Here is a 23,830-nt window from a genome sequence, read left to right as displayed (position 1 = left end):
TCTTCCTCCAGTTTCACCCCATATGTCTGAGCAGCCTTTTGGACGACCATATTGTAGATCCCAATGTCGTCTGGCGGCGAAGGCCTCGAAGGGTATGTGTCTACCCCTTCCTCCGGCAATTCGGCGTCGAGGTCATGTCACTCTAAGTCTTGTGCCTCCAAGGACGTCGAGTCCCGGTAGGTCTGCTGATCGTCTTCACGCTCGAAATACAGGGCTTCTTCCTCCTGTTCCTCAACCGGTTCAAGCGCTTTCGGTGGTTCAGCATCGTCGTCTTTCGACTTAGAGCGCGCGCTTCGGCGGGATGGTGTACTGGCTCATCCTTTCTTCGCTGCAGGATGCTGGCCATTTCGGCCTCGAGCCTCCTCTTCTTCCTTTCCATCTCTGAGGCCTGTTCAGCGTCGAGAGTTTGTGCGCTTCGCTGTCGAAGAAGTTGCTGGCACTTCTTTTCTCGGCGCCGAGGTATCCTTTGAGTGGCAACAATAGGGGTTCTGGCTCCAACGCAGTAAGGCTGCGCCAATACAAGAGTCAACAAAAAAATGCCAGTACTGCACTTCAATTCAATAGTTTCTGCTAATTGAGTAACAATCCTCAATTCGGAAAGACCAATCTTTTAGTACGGTTTCTTATGAACATTTCTTTTTATTTTGGATTTTATTCCTAAAGTTTTTTTCTATTTTTTGTTGGACCTTCTTTAAACAAAAATTATTTCACAACAAATAGAGACTTGAAAGGTATATACAAAAACATCCAATATATACAAAGAAATCAAAAAATGTCACAACTCACATATAATGTATATCACTTTGCAAAATATTTAGTGGACACATTAAACATTCAAAGGACAACATTAAGTGCACTTAGAGACATGAACATACAAGACTGGACAAATTGACGGCACATTAACAAATATAGCCTGTTCAGAAACAAGTGTAAACGCCCTGTGTTAAATAAAGTTTTTTGAGAACAGGTGCGGATACTAGTGATTAGTATAAGATTTGTATTTTCATATAATAGACCATCAGATAATTCAATTTTTAAGTTGTAATCCTGGGGAGATTGGTCTATTTGAGAGAACGGAGGTAAAGAGAACAGGGGTCGACGCGTTTCGAATCCCTTATGTAGCAGGGATTCTCATCAGGACCGTGAAGATTCAATCTACAGAAAAAATAATAAAAACATTCTGTCAGTCATACTCACAACACTCGACTTCAATCAATCACGCACACTCTCGGATCATACCTGTATTTATGATTCAGTGGTCGGTCTCCCAACAAAGTGTCTAATCGTGTAGCTGTAATGTTAAGAATTCAATGGGCATAATTAGTGTTGGTTAGCCAGTAAAAGGGAAACAATGATGACGTTCGTTAATCTGGGTACTTACATAGAGATGCGGTATGACCGCGTGGTCAGTTACTTGTTGTCAGTTTCTTCAAACAATTCTGTAATGAAGAAAAAAAGAAAAGAAGAAATGTCCTATTTACTTTGGCGAAAAAAGGCACGCAGATGCTCATATTTAAAATGACCGGCTTAGTGGGGCGGGTGTAATCGAGCTCTTAAGTTTGTTAGCACGCAGCAAGCCTGATTTCTTAGGTGAGGGTGTGCCAATGAATGGAGTGGTTTGGCGTTCGGTAGCGTTCATTTAGGAAGAATGTAGAATTCACTTAGGCACTTCTGCGTTCTGTAATTCGATGGTGTGTCTATGCTCGTGTTAAATGACAAATAGCGTCAGGCGACATTCCAAGTGCACGGATGGGTTGAAGCTTTTCGGCTGCGCGCTAAGGAAATCTTACCGGTATTAGTTTCTCAAGTCTCCTCCATACGCGTCCACGTCCATCACTGAGGCGCGTTTGTGATTATCCCGGTTGACCCGGTTGTATAAGTGATTGGAGCCTGCTGCTAAGGCTTCTGGGAATCGTAGTTTTAAGTTTTGAACATGTTGTGCTGATTGCAATATTTGTTTAGGGGTATGTAAAAGTGTGGTTTAGTCCGTTTTTGGTGGCAGGATATGCCGATTCCGTAGGTCTGGAGGTTTTTTAAAAAAAAAAAAAAAAACTTGACAACTGTTACTTAGCAACCCGTGTAAGTGCATTGTAGATCGATTGTCTAGTGGTGGAATGTGTCATTGCTGTCCAATGTATCCATGAATTCTTGCCACAGTAGATGTAAAATGGAGGGAGAGAGAAAAAACCACTATGTTCATAAGTTATAAAGTTCCGACATTTCGTTCAAGCCCTGAGTGGCCGAGTTGAATTTTAGGATCAGCATTGCTTCTCGTTGCTTTAGTTTGGTCTCTAGATCTCCGCCCCTCTGGTCATGCTCTAACTTCGAAATGACGGTCCATCTGAAGTCAAGATCTCCGTGTGACTCGTCAATCCAATGTTGTACAAGGGGTGCTGTGGTGATTTTTTTCTTTATTCTTGATTTATGTTGAGAGATTCTCTGTCTGATTTCCTGATTTGTTTTCCCTATGTACAATTTGGGGCATGGACATAGGATGGCGTAGATCAAGTTTTTTGATTTACAATTCGTAAAGGTGTTGTGTTTCCATGAGATTCCTTCATGTTGGAATACATTCCCCTCAATTGTGGAATTACAACACATGCATGTTCCGCACTTCTTATGTCCTGTAACAGGAGGTAAATTGACAAATTCACGTATTGTGGGGGTCTTCTTGACAGGGACGGCTGCCCTAATGATTTGGTTCGCAATGCTCTTATCTTTTTTGAAGGCGAAGAGTGGTTTGGCGTTCAACTGTATGTCAATATCCTTTATTAGATGCCAGTTCTGGTGGATGACCTTTTTGAGAAAGTTAGATGATGCCCCAAAGGTAGTGACACATACTGTGCGCTCGAGTTTTTTCTTTTCTTTCTCAGGAGTTCTTCTCGTGGTGTCCACCACGCGCGTTTGATTGCTTGTTTAACCAATTTAGATGGATTTCCCCGGTCTAAAAGTCTCTCCATGAGCAAGTTTGCATGGTACATATACTCGTCTTTAAATGAACAATTTCGACGTATACGGAGAAATTGGCCTATTGGTAAATTTTCTTTCAGACTGCGCGGGTGGTTACTTGAGAAATGCAAGGATTTGTTGCGGTCAGTCTCTTTTCTGAAGAGGGTGGTCACCAACTGTCCATCTGTGCAATAAACTTCCACATCTAGAAAGGAAAGTCTTGTGGGTGATGACTGGATACTGAATTTGATGTCCATTGTGCGACTGTTGAGCCATCCATGAAAGTCAGTTAATTGTTCCATTGTGCCGGACCATGTGAAAAAAATGTCGTCAATGAAACGGACCCAGCCCCCTATCCATTGTGAGAAGGGGTTGTTATTGTGTACGTATCTGTCCTCATATACACTCATAAAGAGTATAGCCAGCTCCGGGGCAAAGGGACAGCCCATGGCTACTCCCTTTATTTGGAGAAAGAAGTCCTCATGGAATTTAAAGTAGTTTTTAGTTAAAGCCATTCTAGCCAATTCCAAAATGAAGTCCGTAGGAATTCTTGCTGGACGATCTCTTTTATCCAAGAAGATTTCCACCACTTCCAAGGCCTGATCTTGGGGAATTTGGGTATATAGTGAAACTATATCCATGCTTACTAGTAAATCCTGTCCTTCGGTAAATGGTAATTGTTGTAATTTACACAGAAAATCTGAGGTGTCTCTCAAGAAAGATTGTACTGTCAATGTGAAAGGTTTAAGGAAGAAGTCAATAAACTTGGAGATGGGTTCAAAAAGTGAATCGCACCCAGATATTATGGGGCGGCCTGGTGGTGATTTGGCATTCTTATGTACCTTCGGAAGTACATAGAACAATGGTGTTCTTGGGTGTTTGTTGACTAGATAGTTGAATTCTTGTTTGCCCAAAAAACCTTGTTCAAACCCATTCTGTAGAATTTTTTCAAGTTCTCTCTGAAATTCAGTCGTTGGATCTGATCGTATTTTCCGATAGCATTCTATGTCAAGTAGCTGTCGATTGGCTTCCGCTATATATTCGTTGGTACCCCAAATAACAATCGAACCGCCTTTGTCTGCTTGCTTGACTATAATATTCTCATCATTTCTGAGAGGAAAAAGTGCATCTTTTTCCTTTTTAGACAAGTTATGTTTGGTAAAAGATTTGTTCTTTTTTTCTTCTGAGGCAATAGCTGACAACACAGTTTTCTCAAAGTATATCACTTCTTTAGGTATTTTAAAAGCTGGTGGACAAAAGGTTGATTTCCTCTTTAGACCCGTGGTTTCTGCTTGCGACATTATTTCTTTACCTGAAAAAAATGCAATCAGACGGATCTTCCTGCAGAACTCAATGAATTCCAGTTTGAGTCTAACAAAGTCTGGAAGTTTTGCAGGGACAAAAGAGAGTCCCTTTTCCAATACACTTACTTCCGACGGGGAAAGAACTTTGTTGGAGAGGTTGATAACTGATGAGGTACCTAGTTTTTGTAATTTTGTCTCCTCGTGGACATCTCCCATGGCTGGTTGTATCTTGTCTTTCCGCGAGCTTTCTGTTGGCCTTGATCTAAAAAAGGCTGTTGTTGTTGTTGTTGTTTATTTTGTTGAAAATTTTGTTGATATTGCTGCTGTTGGTATCCTCCACGTCGATTAAATTGGGGTCTATATGTGCCTGGTTCAGAGTCGCTTCCTCCTGACGATGATGTGTCCGAGAAGGTTAGATATTTTGTTCTTGATCGACCTTGGTTGTCCGATAAGAAGCGTCTCGCTTCTGGGCGAGAATAAAAATCCTGTTGCAGATAAGGATAGGCCTTTTCAAAAGAAAAATTCCGTTTGTCTCTATCAAAATTGTTTTCTTTTTGTTGTACAGTATAATCCTTGAATTCCAGGATTTCCTTATCTACTTTTTCAAGAAGAATCTTAGAGTCTTGAATCAAGGGGTTTGCTTTAATTTCCGTTTCCAATTTTTCGATTTCTTCCAATTGAGCTATGGATAACCTTTGTGCGGTTTCAATGGTTAAGACCATGAGGTCTCTGCTACATTTGGTTTCAATGTAACTGAAGCCTTTTTTGTAGATGTTATCTTCCGTAAAGATCACGGGTATGTTTTTGACAATCAAGCCTGTAGGTATTGTGCCTGACCTGAGGTGTTGGAGAAGATAGTGACCATGTAAATCCGTCCGAATTTGTTTTTTCTTTAACCGAATAAGTTTGTCCGATTCGTTGTTTGTTTGTGCGGTGCTGCTGAGAGTGGCGGAACCAAAAGAAGGAGGGTTCTTGAGAAGATTTTTTATATGATCTTCGCTGTATGCAAAGGTTTGTTCTTCTGACATGTTAAGTTAGCAGTCCAAAGGTTGAGTCAGTCAACAGTCGTTTGGTAGGGGCCCCAAATGCAATCATTCACACATACACGTACTTCAATCATACACTAGTAGAATATATAGCGGAAGCCAATCGACAGCTACTTGACATAGAATGCTATCGGAAAATACGATCAGATCCAACGACTGAATTTCAGAGAGAACTTGAAAAAATTCTACAGAATGGGTTTGAACAAGGTTTTTTGGGCAAACAAGAATTCAACTATCTAGTCAACAAACACCCAAGAACCCCATTGTTCTATGTACTTCCGAAGGTACATAAGAATGCCAAATCACCACCAGGCCGCCCCATAATATCTGGGTGCGATTCACTTTTTGAACCCATCTCCAAGTTTATTGACTTCTTCCTTAAACCTTTCACATTGACAGTACAATCTTTCTTGAGAGACACCTCAGATTTTCTGTGTAAATTACAACAATTACCATTTACCGAAAGACAGGATTTACTAGTAAGCATGGATATAGTTTCACTATATACCCAAATTCCCCAAGATCAGGCCTTGGAAGTGGTGGAAATCTTCTTGGATAAAAGAGATCGTCCAGCAAGAATTCCTACGGACTTCATTTTGGAATTGGCTAGAATGGCTTTAACTAAAAACTACTTTAAATTCCATGAGGACTTCTTTCTCCAAATAAAGGGAGTAGCCATGGGCTGTCCCTTTGCCCCGGAGCTGGCTATACTCTTTATGAGTGTATATGAGGACAGATACGTACACAATAACAACCCCTTCTCACAATGGATAGGGGGCTGGGTCCGTTTCATTGACGACATTTTTTTCACATGGTCCGGCACAATGGAACAATTAACTGACTTTCATGGATGGCTCAACAGTCGCACAATGGACATCAAATTCAGTATCCAGTCATCACCCACAAGACTTTCCTTTCTAGATGTGGAAGTTTATTGCACAGATGGACAGTTGGTGACCACCCTCTTCAGAAAAGAGACTGACCGCAACAAATCCTTGCATTTCTCAAGTAACCACCCGCGCAGTCTGAAAGAAAATTTACCAATAGGCCAATTTCTCCGTATACGTCGAAATTGTTCATTTAAAGACGAGTATATGTACCATGCAAACTTGCTCATGGAGAGACTTTTAGACCGGGGATATCCATCTAAATTGGTTAAACAAGCAATCAAACGCGCGTGGTGGACACCACGAGAAGAACTCCTGAGAAAGAAAAGAAAAAACTCGAGCGCACAGTGTGTGTCACTACCTTTGGGGCATCATCTAACTTTCTCAAAAAGGTCATCCACCAGAACTGGCATCTAATAAAGGATATTGACATACAGTTGAACGCCAAACCACTCTTCGCCTTCAAAAAAGATAAGAGCATTGCGAACCAAATCATTAGGGCAGCCGTCCCTGTCAAGAAGACCCCCACAATACGTGAATTTGTCAATTTACCTCCTGTTACAGGACATAAGAAGTGCGGAACATGCATGTGTTGTAATTCCACAATTGAGGGGAATGTATTCCAACATGAAGGAATCTCATGGAAACACAACACCTTTACGAATTGTAAATCAAAAAACTTGATCTACGCCATCCTATGTCCATGCCCCAAATTGTACATAGGGAAAACAAATCAGGAAATCAGACAGAGAATCTCTCAACATAAATCAAGAATAAAGAAAAAAATCACCACAGCACCCCTTGTACAACATTGGATTGACGAGTCACACGGAGATCTTGACTTCAGATGGACCGTCATTTCGAAGTTAGAGCATGACCAGAGGGGCGGAGATCTAGAGACCAAACTAAAGCAACGAGAAGCAATGCTGATCCTAAAATTCAACTCGGCCACTCAGGGCTTGAACGAAATGTCGGAACTTTATAACTTATGAACATAGTGGTTTTTTCTCTCTCCCTCCATTTTACATCTACTGTGGCAAGAATTCATGGATACATTGGACAGCAATGACACATTCCACCACTAGACAATCGATCTACAATGCACTTACACGGGTTGCTAAGTAACAGCTGTCAAGTTTTTTTTTTTTTTTAAAAACCTCCAGACCTACGGAATCGGCATATCCTGCCACCAAAAACGGACTAAACCACACTTTTACATACCCCTAAACAAATATTGCAATCAGCACAACATGTTCAAAACTTAAAACTACGATTCCCAGAAGCCTTAGCAGCAGGCTCCAATCACTTATACAACCGGGTCAACCGGGATAATCACAAACGCGCCTCAGTGATGGACGTGGACGCGTATGGAGGAGACTTGAGAAACTAATACCGGTAAGATTTCCTTAGCGCGCAGCCGAAAAGCTTCAACCCATCCGTGCACTTGGAATGTCGCCTGACGCTATTTGTCATTTAACACGAGCATAGACACACCATCGAATTACAGAACGCAGAAGTGCCTAAGTGAATTCTACATTCTTCCTAAATGAACGCTACCGAACGCCAAACCACTCCATTCATTGGCACACCCTCACCTAAGAAATCAGGCTTGCTGCGTGCTAACAAACTTAAGAGCTCGATTACACCCGCCCCACTAAGCCGGTCATTTTAAATATGAGCATCTGCGTGCCTTTTTTCGCCAAAGTAAATAGGACATTTCTTCTTTTCTTTTTTTCTTCATTACAGAATTGTTTGAAGAAACTGACAACAAGTAACTGACCACGCGGTCATACCGCATCTCTATGTAAGTACCCAGATTAACGAACGTCATCATTGTTTCCCTTTTACTGGCTAACCAACACTAATTATGCCCATTGAATTCTTAACATTACAGCTACACGATTAGACACTTTGTTGGGAGACCGACCACTGAATCATAAATACAGGTATGATCCGAGTGTGTGCGTGATTGATTGAAGTCGAGTGTTGTGAGTATGACTGACAGAATGTTTTTATTATTTTTTCTGTAGATTGAATCTTCACGGTCCTGATGAGAATCCCTGCTACATAAGGGATTCGAAACGCGTCGACCCCTGTTCTCTTTACCTCCGTTCTCTCAAATAGACCAATCTCCCCAGGATTACAACTTAAAAATTGAATTATCTGATGGTCTATTATATGAAAATATGAACAAACAAATCTTATACTAATCACTAGTATCCGCACCTGTTCTCAAAAAACTTTAACACAGGGCGTTTACACTTGTTTCTGAACAGGCTATATTTGTTAATGTGCCGTCAATTTGTCCAGTCTTGTATGTTCATGTCTCTAAGTGCACTTAATGTTGTCCTTTGAATGTTTAATGTGTCCACTAAATATTTTGCAAAGTGATATACATTATATGTGAGTTGTGACATTTTTTTGATTTCTTTGTATATATTGGATGTTTTTGTATATACCTTTCAAGTCTCTATTTGTTGTGAAATAATTTTTGTTTAAAGAAGGTCCAACAAAAAATAGAAAAAAACTTTAGGAATAAAATCCAAAATAAAAAGAAATGTTCATAAGAAACCGTACTAAAAGATTGGTCTTTCCGAATTGAGGATTGTTACTCAATTAGCAGAAACTATTGAATTGAAGTGCAGTACTGGCATTTTTTTGTTGAGGTATCCTTTGAGAGCATCCTTCAACGACCTAGATTTTTTGTGGACTTTCACTGTCTGGGAGTCCTTTTCAAAGGATCCGCTGGGCTGTTTGTCCTTGGGTGCCATTGCTTTCGCTGGGTGTTTCGGCGGCAATGTTCCCTTCGAGGACTTTGCTTCACTCCTACGAGTGTCGCTCGAGGACTTAGCTTCACCCTTTCGAGTGTCGCTCGAGTGTCTGGGGGTCGACGACTCCCTTACCTCCTTAGACATCTTCTTTTGGACCTAGATGACCGCGCAGTCCTCCGGTCCCTCAGCGATGTTGTCCTCCTCTCCACTGGAGAGGCCCAAGTCTTGGAGCGATGGAGGGGGCCCCTGCCCCGTGTGGTTCGCCATTCTCTGCCTCTTTTACTCTGAGGGTCTTGGGTGTGAACGCCGAGCACGCGTTGCAATCTTCGCTGTTGTGGTCGAGAGGCAGGCAGAAGTTGCAGACTGGATGCTGGTCCTTCTGGGTGTATTTGTGGTGGCAATTGGTGCAAAACTTGAAAGGTGTTTTGTCCATTCCGGCACTCACGGAGCCCCCTGCAAGCGCATTCTCTGCTGAACGTCGAGATCTTGGTCGAAAACCTTCTCCCTCGTCGTCCCCGTTACCTGACCTGTAGTCGGGTGTGCTGAAAAGTTTGATTTTTGTTGATTTTCTGCTCTTCCGTCGATTCTTTCTCCAAAAACTCTGGAACTCTTCGGTCACGATCCAGACCCAATGGCGGAAAAAAGAATCTGAAGAAGGCGGCCAAAGGTGGGAGCTTCCGGAGGAAGCGCGTCGACGTCACGAAGGACACCAAATAGTGGTATGTCGACGCCCACCAAGGCCACGAAAAAAAAAAAAGAGAAGAAATACTACAATTCCAGATCCAACCACTAGATGGCGGAATAATGCACAGCATAGTGAATCCAGAAAGATTCATGCTGTAAAACTGTGGGTTTGTTCTCATTACCTCTGTCCTGGTGTATTTGCAAGAAAGGTTACAGCGTTGGGAGTGCCTGGAGTTCACTATATGTAGAATGGAGTATCTAAGAAATAAGACTACAGCGTCTAAACTGTTAGCTCTATTACATAATAAGAAGGTTTGTTAATGAATTTAAACAAGATAACCAGAATCTGACTGATACTATTGGAAAGGAAAATGCTTCTTACCAATATGCATCTGTTCTTGGCTAGTAGAGTTGTATACTTTAGCATAGATAGCCACCTGGTGTTGGGCTGGGATGTTTGCACTTTGTTTTTTTCGAAGAAGTCTTTGTAGTCACAGGATAGGCGACTCCTTATGGTGACCGTGCGCATGGGCATTGCATCCATCTTCAGATTGTTTTTCGTCATAAAGGGTGATTGAGTTAGGAAGAGAATAGAAAAGGATGTCCATGTGATGTATCTAAGAAAGATAATACTGCAACAGATAAAGGTACCCCGGGGAGGTGGGTGGGCGTATACAACTCTACAGGTCTACATGCCAAGAACAGATGCATACTGGTAAGCATTTTCCGCTCGAGGCATATGAGCTGTAGATTGTATACTTTAGCATAGACTATAAAGCAGTTTTCTCGCTAGCGGTGGCAGACTGTATCCGTTGCAGTAGTTTGAAAAAGTGTTCTTAGTACAGCCTGGCCCACAGTAGCTTGTTTTGATTGCACATCTACACAATAGTGTTTAGTGAAAGTATGTGGTGTAGACAAAGTTGCTGCTTTGCAGATGTCATCTAGGGGAATGTTCCCTAAGAAAGCCAAGTAAGCCCCTAGTTTGCATGTGGAATGAGCTCTGTGGGAATAGTTATTGTGCTTTTAGCTTTAAGATGCATTTAACAATCCACCTTGCAATTCCTGTTTTTGAAATGGGATTGCCTTTGTGAGGCGGGGAGAAAGCTACAAAGTTGTTTTGTGTTTCTAAAGGGCTTAGTTCTTTCGATGTAGTAGAGGATCGCTCTTTTAACGGCTAGTGTGTGGAGAGTGTGTTCTGCCACGAGTCTGGTTGAGGGAAAAATACTGGAAGTTCAACCGACTGATTAAGGTGGAAGGCCGATCCTACTTTAGGCAGAAATTTTGGGTTAGTTCTAAGAACCACTTTACTATGGTGTATTTGTAAAAATGGTACTTGTATGGTTAATGCCTGGAGTTCAGTAACTCTAAGGGATGCGATAGCTACCAGGAAGGCTACTTTCCAAGTAAGGAACTGTAACTCGCATTTGTGCAGAGGTTCAAATGGGGGACCCATGAGTCTGGTAAGGACGATATTGACATTCCATCCAGGAGCACGTGGAACTGTAGGTGGAATTATTCATTTAAGTGCTTCCATAAACGCTTTGAAAGCGGGTACTCTAAACAAAGACAAATGTCTGTTGTGGAGGTAAGCAGCGATTGCAGCCAGATGTAGCCATATAGATGGGTGTGCTAGGTTACATTGTTGTAGATGCAAAAGATAATGTTTTGGATGGAAGTAACTAGCGGATCGATTTTGTTGTTTGTACAGTAAATGACAAATCGTTTCCACTTTGCAGCATAGCATGCTCTAGTGGTAGGACGTCTGGCCTCTTTAATGATGTTCATGTAGACTGGCAGGAGATTGAGGTAGCAAAACTATAGGACTTCAGGACCCAGATCGCAAAATTGAGTTGATTGGGATCTGGATGCCTTCTCTCTCCATGGTTCTGAGTGAGGAACCTGGGGGAGAGGTGCAGCTTTTCATGAGATACTACTGAGAGTTCCAACAGGGGTGTGAACCATGGTTGGCGTGCCCATGTTGGAGCAACTAGGATCATTGTTAGGTAGTGTTGTTTGAGCTTCCGAACCACTAACGGAATGAGCGGGAGAGGCGGAAAAGCGTATGCAAATTTGCCTGACCAGTTCATCCATAGCACATTGCCTCTCGAAAATAGGTGTGGATAGCTGGAGGCGAGGCTTGGGCATTTTGGTGTGTAGCAAACAGGTCTGTTTCTGGGTAGCCCCACAAGTAAAAGAATGGAAGGAGAACTTTAGGATGAAGTTCCCATTCGTGGACCTGTTGTGTTTGACGACTGAGCAGATCTGCGATCGGATTGCGTACTCCCAGGAGATGTTGTGCGAGGAGGTATATTTCTTGAGGAATAACCCACCTCCATATGCTTTGAGCTAGTCATGAAAGCTGAAGTGTCCCTCCCTGTTTTTGTATGTAGTACATTGCTGTCATGTCTGTACGTACCAAGACCGCTTTGCCTACTAGCAAGAGTTGAAAAGACTTTAGTGCTAGAAAGAGTGCCAGTGACTCCAGGTGATTTATGTGGAGTAATTTTTGTTGATGGGTCCATATGCCCTGAACGGTTTTGTTTTGGAGATGAGCTCCCCAGCCGGTGAGCGATGAGTCTGTTACCACTATCTGTGGAACCGGGTCGAGGAACGGCCATCCTTTGGACAGGTTTTGTGTGTTCCACCACTGCAGAGAGCGATGTGTGAGGCTGTCCACCAACACCAGATCTGTAACTGACCTTGAGCCTGGTTCCACTGATGCACTAAACATTCCTGAAATTGCCGCATCTGGAGTCTTGCATAAGGGACAATGAGGATGCAAGAGGCCATCATTCCAATCACCTGCATAAAGACTCAAGCTGGCAATGAATGTTGAGGCTGAAATTGGGATATTAGAGCCTGCATGGTTGAGATCCTGACGGGATTGGGGTATGCTAGGGCTTTTGAAATGTCTAGAGTGGCTCCAAGATACTGTTGTATTTTGGATGGTTGAAGGTAAGACTTGGTGAAGTTTACTGTGAACCCCAAGTCGTGAAGTAATCGGATGGTTGTATATGTGTGTTGTACACAAGTGTTGTGAGACTTGGCTTTTATGAGCCAGTCATCCAAATAAGGGAACACGTGGATGTGTTGCCTTCGTAAGTGAGCTGCCACCACTGCGAGGCATTTGGTGAAGACTCTTGGGGGGGGTGGTCACTCCAAACAGGAGGACTTTTAACTGATGGTGTTGACCGTCCACTAAGAACCGGAGGTATTTTTTGTGAGAGGGATGAATAGGAATATGAAAGTAGGCATCTTTTAGATCCAGAGTGGAGAGGAAGTCGCCTTGTTGAAGTAGTGGGAGCACCTGTTGGAGAGTGACTATGTGGAATTGGTCTGATTGAATGTAGAGGTTTAGGGGTCTGAGGTCCAGTATTTGCCTGAGAGCTGTCCTTTTTTGGGATAAGAAATTAGAGCGAGTAAACCCCTGTGCCCTGATGATGTAAGGGAACTGGTTCTGTTACATTTTTTTGTAAGAGAGAACCTCTTGTTTTAGACGGGTCAAATGTTCCGTGGACATTGGACGGTGTTTGGGAGGGATGTGGGGGATTGGAGGGGAGTTCCAGGCAGTAACCATACTGGATAATTTGTCTTACCCACCTGTCTACCCACCTGTCTGTGGTGATGGAATTCCAGACAGGTAGGAACTGTGCTAGTGGTCGAAGGAAGTCATTGCTTGGTGGTAGGGGAGGTGTGGTGTTATCGCATCCCCTTCCCCTATTGTTGTTGCCCCTGTATCCTCCCCTAAAATATCCTTTGGAAAAGGAACTTTGATTGGGGCTTTTGTATGATGAGGAAGGCTGCTCCTAATCATTGGTTTTGGAGCCACCCCTATAAAAGGAGCGATGAAAAGAACCTCTACGGGAAGGCAATTGCAAGGCCCCCATAGATTTTGTAGTCCATCTTTTTTTATCTTTTCCAAAGATGTGTCGACTGTAGGCCCAAAGAGATGTTTTTGGTCAAAGGGCTGGTTAAGAATACTGGTTTGCACCTCTTGTTTGAAACCGGACATCCAGAGCAAAGCGTGCTTGTGCAACAAAACGCTGGTATTAGCAGCACGAGATGCGGTATCAGCGGCATCAAGAGCACATTTAATGGATGTATTTGTAATTAATTTACCTTCTTGTATAAGGTCATTTGCCTTGTCCTTCTATTGGTCAGGAAGATGCTGGATAAGCTTCACAAGCACATCATAGTGAGCCCTGTCATATCTTGCCAGCAAAGCTTGGGTGTTGGCAACTCTCCAATAATTTGCAGTTTGTGACGTAATATGTTTTCCGGATGCGTCTAAAGGTTTTGATTCCTTGTCAGGAGGTGGAGCGTCATCTGTGGTTTGTGAATTGGCCCTTTTACAGGCATTAGACACCACCAGGGAGTCTAAAGGGACCTGACCTTTGATGTATATTGGGTCGTTGGGAGTTGCCTTATATTCTTTTCCATCTATTCTAGGGTTGAGAACCCTCACCCCGACGGGGTCTTTAAATACTTCTGGTGCATATTTAAGCATAGCCTTTAACATTGGTAGGGTGTGTGTGGACTTTTGTGGCTGAGCGGAGGTTTCTAATAGGAAGTCTTCCTCTAAGGGATCGGAGTGGAATTGCACCCTGTGATATTGTGCAGCCCTGGTGATTAGTTCGCAAACCCCAAATTGTGAAATTGAGTTTTGTGGGGAATGTACTGGAGAAATTAATAGATAGGAATCAGTAGGAGGGGTGGAGGAGGTGGGAGATGTGGGATCAATATGTATTGTTTTCTGCTTTGGATCTGGAAGGTCTGGTACAGAAGGGTGTTTGGATCCAGTGTCCTTTTTCAGAGTGCAAGATTTATGGTCCGTATGTTCCTTTGCCTTTTGAGGGGTTTTATCATGTTGAGGCTTAGGTGTAGGAGTTTTCAGTTCGGGGACATTTGTCGGCTCCGAAGAGTTTGGTTTTGGCGGTTTCGGGTCTGAATGCTTGGTTTTTGACTGTTTTGGCTCCGAAGGCTTGTCTTGTGGCTGGGCTTATCTTTCGGTTTCATAGCCGGGCCGTCTGAAATATTTGGCTAGTGTGGACCTAGGCCCGAGGGAGAAGGTTTTACCGGAGCCTCCTGTTTGGAAGTGGGTAGGACAGGGGTCTCGGTACTAACAGACTGCTGAGCTGTAGTGACTGTCGTCAATGTCGGCCTCGGTTCTTCCGCGACTCTTTTCTGGAAGGGTATCGGGAAAATGGTCCAAAAAATGTCCGGAATCGAAGTGCTTCCTCTGGACATTTTGTGGCGTTGAGCCAGACGATCACAGATGGTTTTCTTAGATCTGAAAGAGGAACAGGCCTATCAGGTGTTTTCTTCGTGCTCCGGAGAGAGGCAAAGATTACACACCTCGTGTAGGTCTGAGTGTGGAAACTTAGCACCCCACTGGGGACATTTTTTGAATAAAGTCCGTTCCATTGACATCCAATATGGTGGTCGTGGGTAGGCCCAACGGCCCGCGTCGAAGCCTAGATCGAGCAGCTTGATTGTAGAGGATGCGCGTCAAAGGGAAACGCGATTGAGACAATACCGTTGAGAGGTGAGAGATTGCGCGTCAAAGGGGTTTCGATAACGACACCAACTGGAGCGCAGCAATTCACATCCAAACCCGATGGCGGAAAAAAACAATCTGAAGACACTTCTCGTCGTGGACGTAGATCGCCGAACGACGTTTGGTATATTTCACCCTTGGTCTCGACGTCGAATGCCTAGTCGTTGGCGAGGATCTAGCCTTTGACGTCAAGCGCCGCCTGGACGCCAACAGGCGTGATGAGTGTCTAGCCTCAGGTGATAAGAGTGTCTCGACGTCGATCGTCGTCTGGTGGACGTCGACGGAGATGTATGCTTTGAAGCCGATTGCCATTGATCCTGAGACGGCGGAGCCTGTCTCGACGTCGACAATCGCCTGGTTGACGTCGACGGAGATGTGTGCTTCGAAGCCGATCGGTGGTGACCCTGCGACGGCAAAGCCTGTCGACGTCGAACGCCGCCTCCACGGCGACGACGATCTGCCTCTCGACCCTGGGCCAGCCCGCACCAATGGAGAGCGACTCCGATCGTCGCCGGGTTGACGGTGGAGGATTCGATGTACCTTTCTTCGACGACGACCGGTGTTCTCTCGATGGCGAGCCCGCCGTCGATGGTGTTCTCGTCGACGTTTTCATTGCCAATGAAGGGATTTGAGGCGCAGAGCCAGATGCCAATGGAGAGCATACTGGAATCTTACTTCTAGATGGCGAGGATGCTCTCTCCTTCCTCTTCATCGGTGACCTGCCTCTAGAAGGTGATCTCTTCTCAGCCAGCCCATAGAGGCGAATCCTCTCTCTGTCCTTCAGAGTTCTCTTGGACAGCAGCTGGCAATGTTGGCAGGTTTTAGGATCATGATCAGAAGGAAGGCATAAAATACAGACCGGATAGGAGTCCGTTTTATCCTTCTTGCCACAGGAGGGGCAAGGGTCAAAAAGAGGGCATTTCTGCTAAGAAACAAACAATGCTCAACTCTCTAAAAAACAGTAGAGAAATACTCCAACACCAAAAATACGTCGAAGTAAAAAAGGTTTTAATCCAAAAATTGAAGTTTTTTTTCTGACAGAAATCAGAAACACAAGTAGAGCTGAAGTAATCAGGGTCCTGACAGAAGGAGCCGGAAAGAACTGACCTAACTGTCACCCCTGATGCATGATGGGAAGCTGGGGGTCATGGCTGCCTTAAAGGCACGGTGCCAGTTTATCTGAGTGTTTGTGGGTTAGCTTTTCAGCTTTCTACACTAATTTTTCTACAATGCAGCCCTTGTGCTGGCAATATTTTCTTTCATTATTCCTTGCAGGATTGTACTTTCTGCTGTATATTAAAGCAGTTTTTAAAGACTTTCTCCCTGATATATATATACACACAAAGTTTCACCGGAGTCGTTGCAGCCGCACGTCCTGGGTGACTTCTGAACGCGGTGGTGAACCGCGTTACACAGTATTTCAACGGCAGAGCCACATAATGTGTCGGCTGACACAAACAGGAGCACACACGCCAAAATCCGTGGAAATTTGTATTTATTTCATAAAGGACCCCCCCCCCCCCCTTCAGCGCTGACAGACGCGTTTCGTCGCTCTGGCTTTGTCAATGTCAGTTAGTTGCAGAAAGTACCACCATTTTAAAGTGAAAAAAGTGCAAGTGCAGGTAGAAAACAGTAAACACAAAAGACGGCACAATATATGTTAATACAATGTCTTCATGTCGGCCATCTTAACATGTAGTGCAGCATCAACAGAAAATACATGAGTATTGCTTATTATCTATCTCCATATGCATTGAACCGGACAATTGACATCCCCACTTAAAAATTATTCATATGTATTTTATGAATAACATTTATCTCTTTTTTAAATATTTATTTAAACAGTTCCCCCCCCCCCCCTTTTTTGGGGGAATTGCGTTGTTATAAATTTTACAGTTTTGTGAAAAGCGGGGATATTCTGTCAAACCATCATGCCCTGAATGGGCGTTCACAATGCATAATCAGAGAGTTACTCATGTGCTCTAAATATACCAAAAATGTTTGATATAATAAAATTGCAGAGAGGAAGCTAAATCAATTTGAGTACTTATATCATTTAGTGCTAAAAACGTAAAAAAGAGGAAAGAAAATACACGTTCTTTTGTTGTTACTTTTCTGATTCAGACCAATGTCTGTCATCTGCGATTCGCAGGTGAAAGAACATATCAGAAATCAAGTGACAGTCTGAAAGTAGAAGTTATAAAAAACAGACTGAAGGGGGACATTAGACAGAATTAATCCCACCCTGATATTTACATCAAGTATTTTATCCATAATATGGTGGGAAACTTGATTTAAAACCGAACAGAATAGTGTATATGTAAATAAATGTAACTTATGGATCTATAAGAAATGCAAATGATTACATGATTATACTAATCAGTACCAGAATCTTATTCTAAATGAGTCCAAAGCTCTTCATCATTATTAAGACCCTGAGCTGCCTTTGTGCCTAGTTCAATGATATATCTAGAATCTAGGGCACGTAGATTTTTTAATCCTGTCTCCCCCTCTTTCGTTTTTGGGTATTTGGTCTAAACAGTAAAAAGCTAAAAGATCTCGATTGCTCATATGGCAGTCCTTAAAGTGGCGAGCCACCGGATAATTTCTGTCTTTTTTAGCTATCGCCCGCATGTGCTCTAGCACGCGTATTTTAGCTGCATTTATGGTGCTGCCAATATATTTTTTCTTGCAGGGACATTCCAAACACTATATTGTAAATTCGGAATTGGAATTCAATAGCTTATTGATAGTTCTGGAGATCTTTATACCCTTCCCTGGTAACTCTTAAGTCATCTTTTTGCAGCTATATTTGCATGCCTTGCTTTTCATGCAGGGATAGAAACCATTTACTGATTCTTTGGATCTCATTTTAGATACATAGTGACTGGAAACCAATAGATCCTTAATGGATTTTGATCTTCTGTATGTTATGAGAGGCTGTCTGGGAATTTGATTTTTTAAGATGTTATCAGTTTTCAGAATATGCCAGTTCTTACGGAACATCTGTACAATTTTGGCAGACTGTATTGAAGCGTGTGATCATACGGGTAGGTTCAGAAGGTTGAATAATATTAGTTTTTGGAGCAGATTTAGTTGCTAAAAGTTCTCTCCTAGTCTACTTTTTTGATAGCTGTATTTAAGGAACCATCTGAATAACCTCTTGCTTTAAAAAGTCTACATGCTTCATTTCGTGCTGTGGCATAGTCCTCATCTGTGGAACAGTTTCTCTTCATGCGCAAAAGCTCCCCGTAAGGAATATTATGGATCATACTTTTTGGGTGGAAGCTATTGGCATGAAGCAAAGCGTTACCAGCGGTTGGTTTCCTATACAGTCGTGTAAGGATCTCCAAATTGTTGATATAGACTTCTAGATCCAAGTAGAAGACTTGGGTGTTACTGATGTGGCCGCTAAATACTAGATTGAGGTCACTGGAGTTTAAGATATGCACTCCTCAGCCGAGGAGCGTGAACCCTTCCATGTGATGAAAAGATCTATGTAACGAGTCCAGAATGCCACCTGATCCATCCACCTCTCTGGTACTTCCCTCCAGGCCACGTGCTCCTCCCACCAGCCAATGAAAAGATTCACATAGCTGGGGGCGAAGCACGTGCCCATCGCTGTACCGCGTTGCCTGTATAGCTGGCCAGCAAAGATAAATATGTTTTCTAAACAAAAGGTCAACATTTTCAAAAGCATTTCATTATGTCTTTGGAACTTTAACGGACGTTTGTCTAGAAACCACTTAGATGAAATTCCTTGATTATGATTAACACAAGTGTATAAGCTGGTAATGTCAAGTGTAATAAGCAACATATTAGATTCCCATTTTCCACCCTCAATTAGTCTTAAGAAGTCTTGAGTGTCTCCGATGTAGGAACTAAGGTTCTTTACCCATGGTGCAAGAAAAGAATCCAAATAGATTGAACAGTTCTCAAGAAGACTATTGATGGATGCGACTATAGGTCTTCCAGGGGGCCATTTTAGATCTTTATGAACCTTCGGTATGTGATAGAATGTCGGTAAAGTAGGATATTCACACATTAAAAAATGGAACTCATTAGTGTCCAACATTTCATCATCTTTCCACTCTCGTAAGTTCTGTTGGAAGATTTCAATGCAAATCGAATATTCTTTTCTTGTTGGTAAGTAGCATTCGCGATCTTCCAATTGGTTCAAGGCTTCCCTGACATACTGTTCTTTTGGAAAGACCACAATATTGCCCCCTTTATCGGATGGTTTTATTACTATGGAATCATCCTGTTTAGACTTTGTAAAGCCTGCCATTGTTTCGCAGAGATGTTAAAACGCTTGACCTTATTGGTTTCCTGTTCAAGCTTTTTTAAGTCCTGTATTAGCGGGTCATTGAACACATCAATGGCGTCGAATGGCGTCTGTGGACAATTTTTCGATTTCCTTTTGAGTCCACTATTTCCGCCGACCTGTTTTACTCCTGCATAAGGTAAGTTGCATTCTGTTCCTCCTGTATCATAAGGGTTATCCTTGTGTTTAGATGTCTCGAGGATCTGGAGTACCATCAATGATTCTAAGTCATTGCCAGTGAGAATATCCGTAGGTGTTATAGTTGTTGTCCTTTATGAAATAAATACACAGTTCCACGGATTTTGGCGAGTGTGCTCCTGTTTGTGTCAGCCGACACATTATGTGGCTCTGACAGTAAAATTATATATATATACACACACACATATATATATATATATATATATACACACACACACACACACACACACACACACACATATATATGCACACATACATACACATATATGGTTCACACATATATGTGATGTGTTTCCGGGGTTCCGCACAAGGGCGGGAATATTCATGTGCTTATGACTATTGATGAGGATCCCCTGGAAGAGAACCGAGAAGCCCGCTTTCCAATCACGGTCCATCGTTTAACCAACGATGACGCGCGCCAATGGAAAGAGGGGAGGGGCTTCAAGTAGACTTCTGGAATCGTATTAATTCCAAAAGGCACTCGCAATGGCAGCGCATGCGTGCTGCTAACGCCAGGCGAGACCTAAAAATAGGTATTCGGCAATTGTACTAGCACATGGTTGCTGTGCTTCTAGGAATAGTATCTGTTAGACCCAGCGGTATCAAGTTAGCGGCGACGCCGTGAAGCCAGACAGAATCCACTATCCTAGATAGGATGAGTACGATACACTTGTCGGATAACCTGTGCTCACACTAGGGTAGCTTGGCACAGAGAAGTCAGGCTTATCCTCAGGATCAAATTGTAAAGTACAGGTACAACTCCACCCTCGCAACACACAGAGTACGGTACGCTACAAAAAGATTCCACACTGAATGTATTAAACACTGGTCTTTGTATTACAAACACATTGAAATCAAAATGACACATTGGACAGATGCTTTACATTTATATGCAACTGCTGAACTCTCCCATTAGCAGCAGAACGGCAAGAACATATCTGTACTAGTCAGATATTTACTTCCCCCGTTAGCCCCTCAGCCTTGAAAGCAAAATAAACCCATATGCGTACATCCCAGTGGTGTCCACGATTCAAGCAATCCCTCCCACATCAAAAGCGACAAACTCATGCGCAGGCTGTTCAGAGGTATTCTACTTTCCCGCAAACACATTAGCATAGAACACAAAATTCCCAATATTTCATAGTATGTACTGTTGTAATGGTCAAGAAATCACAGGTTTGGACTACGCCTCGTGACCCTGCCACTCAAACTACACCAGCCAACGATATACATTGCACCGCTGGCGTCACTGATTAGATTGTCGGGACCACCTAAAGTAGAAGGAAACCATTACTTTGTTTCGTCCCTCCAGATTCGGCCTTCAGGCACCCAGCGTCGCCTTCATGAGTGCTGGATTACTATCCCCGCCCCATCACCATAGGCAATAGACTGGCACCGGAAGCTGTCCCCTTCCAAATTAGAGAAATATTTCCCCTCAGGCAGAGGTGCGAGCTGCAGTTGCTCCAGGCAGCCAGCCGTGGGAGCATTCAAGGGACAACGAGACCACTCGTGTCCAGTCACGATATTCTCAACAGAGTACCTTGTGATGTGGATCTGGGGAGAGGTAGCCGGCAGCCTGGGATTGAGGCTGCGATGTCAGGCACTGTCGCCCTCCGGAATTGGAGGTCTGAGACAGTCTGGGCTTCCAGCCTGTGTCCCGCGGACTTGGCGAAACGTCCCCCAACAACCCTCAAACACCACACGCTATGGAGTGCAAGATAGCACACGTTTACAGATGCAACCATGGGTCTCTCGGACTCTGCAAACTTCCCCTTCACTCCCCAAACTCCTCACGTTCCAGCACCCCAGGAAGGCTGCTGATCTTTACGAGCACACTCCTCTACCGTGCAAGTATGGTGTACGTCCTTGTGTCAACATACTATCACTTTCACCCGTCTGTTGCACCCTATGCGGTTCTTATGATCTTGTAGAAAAGGGGAGATGCATTCTGTCCCTGGGATCTCGTGGACAGGAGGCCAGCCAATAGGCCCTTGTATTGCCTAGGCACCCAGGTCGAGACAGTTGGCAATTAGTTGCAGGCCAGCAACATCTAGGCTAAATTCACCAAGTGATAGTCTCCCTCCGGGAGAAAGGAAGGCCCCAGGCCACAAGTCTGCGGATAATCCAGTTGCAGTCTCTCATTCCCCAAGGGTCCCTCTAGTCAATTTCCCAACATCTAACCAGAGCAGTATGGTATCCATCCCAAAAGCGTCTAGCTCCAGAGAGCAGAGCCCCAGTAGTTATACCCAAAATGGCCTTTGAAGAAGAGATCAGTTCAAAAGGACACCTTTGAAAAGCACAGACCCTCTCTGAATTTTGTGCTGTCTGCCATCCTACCCTGGGAGGCTTGATCAATATCTGTAGTGAGGCCAGGACCCCGCTTCTTCGTATCTGTCCCAGGAAAATAACTTGGAGTTAGAGGTCCACAGTTTCCCTTGAGCCCCTATTTTATGGCCTATCGGGAATGCACAGACGTAGCTGTCCCCCCAGCTCCCACATATGGATTGGAAATAGGCTGACAGGCACAGAGCCACGAGCACAGAAATGCCCACTTTCCTAAAGGGGCATTTCCACATTAGTAATGTTGAATCCACTCGCACGACAGAGGATTTGCCTCTACAAACTCATTGATATCAAACACTATACTGCTACTCTTTTACATGTAGAACTACTGCTCAATAGCCTTTCCACTGATGTCCCCCAAGTTAAACAATGTGAGAAGCAGGCCTCACCATACGGAACACACCATCCAGTGCCATCTCTACCAATACACGTGGCGCGCCCATGCCATGCCTCTTCCCAACACTGCACCCTGCCCCCAGGGAGAACTCTTATGTAGCGAGAGACCAGCAGAACCTCCGCAAGTAGCTTTTTAATTGCCAAACCACGTTAACAGTAACCTGCACACACAGGGCCCACCAGAGCAAACCTGTAACACATTCGAAGAGCTACCTCTGTGGGTGGAACAAACAGTACTGCATCCCGAGGAGTAGCATATGAGTTACATGCCCTAGGTATAGGTCTTACCCATAGACAAGGGACGAACAGCGAACTCAAATCAGCTAAACATGTATACACCTATCACCAGTAAGTATATGACAAGCACAGTGCTTTGGCACTGAATAGCAGTTTCAAATTGCTCAAAGTACTACGTCCGCAAAACAAGGACCAAACAGGAGGTCAGAAGCCAAAAAGGTCAGGGGAGATCATGCCAAAAGATGCCAGGTCTAACAGCATCAATACTGGTCAGGAGGATTGCAGAGTTGATAGAGAATCATGCAAGCCACTTAGAACTGATGTGACTACATTTAACTTCCACCTACATATCAGTAAGCTACAAATGCAATTTTTAATAGCCATGACGGTGAGTTGAAACCTGAGTCTCGCCATAAGATAGTCATGCACACAAATTCAAAGCTACAATAGGGACCTAGCAATTACCTCTTTGATGTCACCTTTTTTCCTCTTGCTTTCCGCTTTCTCTGGTCCAGAAGATTCAGGTTTTATAGATGCACTATGACCAGGAAATCCAGGTACAAGTGTTTTGGCTTCTGATCTGACAAGTGGAGTTTTAACCTACAAACACCAAAAGTATTAAAAAAAACTAAGATGAATTGCCTATGTTTGCACACAATAGGAGTCACAGAAATATATAATAAAATAACTAAAAGCCAGGCGGTCAAGGCATTTTCTTCATTCAGTTAAAAGGTTTTGGTGGGCAAACAGATCCTGATTGCACGGCAGGATGATTTGGTTTAAAAGTTTGTGAGCTAAATGACTAAATGAGTTAAAGGTTTGCCATCGACAGGTCAAAGAGTGTGTTTTCAGTGACTAATGAGTTGCACATTATGTGACTGCAGACGCAAGTGGCATCGGATCCCTCATGACTGAGGACACAAAAAACAGTGGAATGTAATGCAATGCTCGGCAAGCACGTTTTAGAATCTGGAAATGTATCTGTAGAACATGCAGAACTTTGATTTCAAAATTGCAGGGTGTTCAGGGGGTCAGCATGGTGAGCACCATATTTTTTACTAGTGTGTTGTGGTGCATGGCTTTGTTTGATGGACTGAAAAGTGGGTGACTCTTGAGGGAGCATAAGCGACACCA

General features: G+C 43.5%; 1 protein-coding gene across 1 annotated transcript in view; it reads right to left on the bottom strand.

Annotated features, from left to right (window-relative positions):
• WDR43 (WD repeat domain 43) overlaps window positions 1–23,830 on the bottom strand; it is a 366,881-nt gene that overhangs the window by 134,397 nt on the left and 208,654 nt on the right. The window contains exon 10 of the mRNA XM_085610376.1: window positions 23,162–23,296. Coding sequence (XP_085466502.1) covers window positions 23,162–23,296 — 135 coding nt within the window. The remainder of the gene's footprint in view (window positions 1–23,161; window positions 23,297–23,830) is intronic.

This window comes from Triturus cristatus, chromosome 6 (assembly GCF_964204655.1).
Source record: "Triturus cristatus chromosome 6, aTriCri1.1, whole genome shotgun sequence".
Lineage (NCBI taxonomy): Eukaryota > Metazoa > Chordata > Amphibia > Caudata > Salamandridae > Triturus > Triturus cristatus.
The sequence above is the reverse complement of the archived record's forward strand: the minus strand, read 5'-3'. Positions and strand labels throughout refer to the sequence as shown.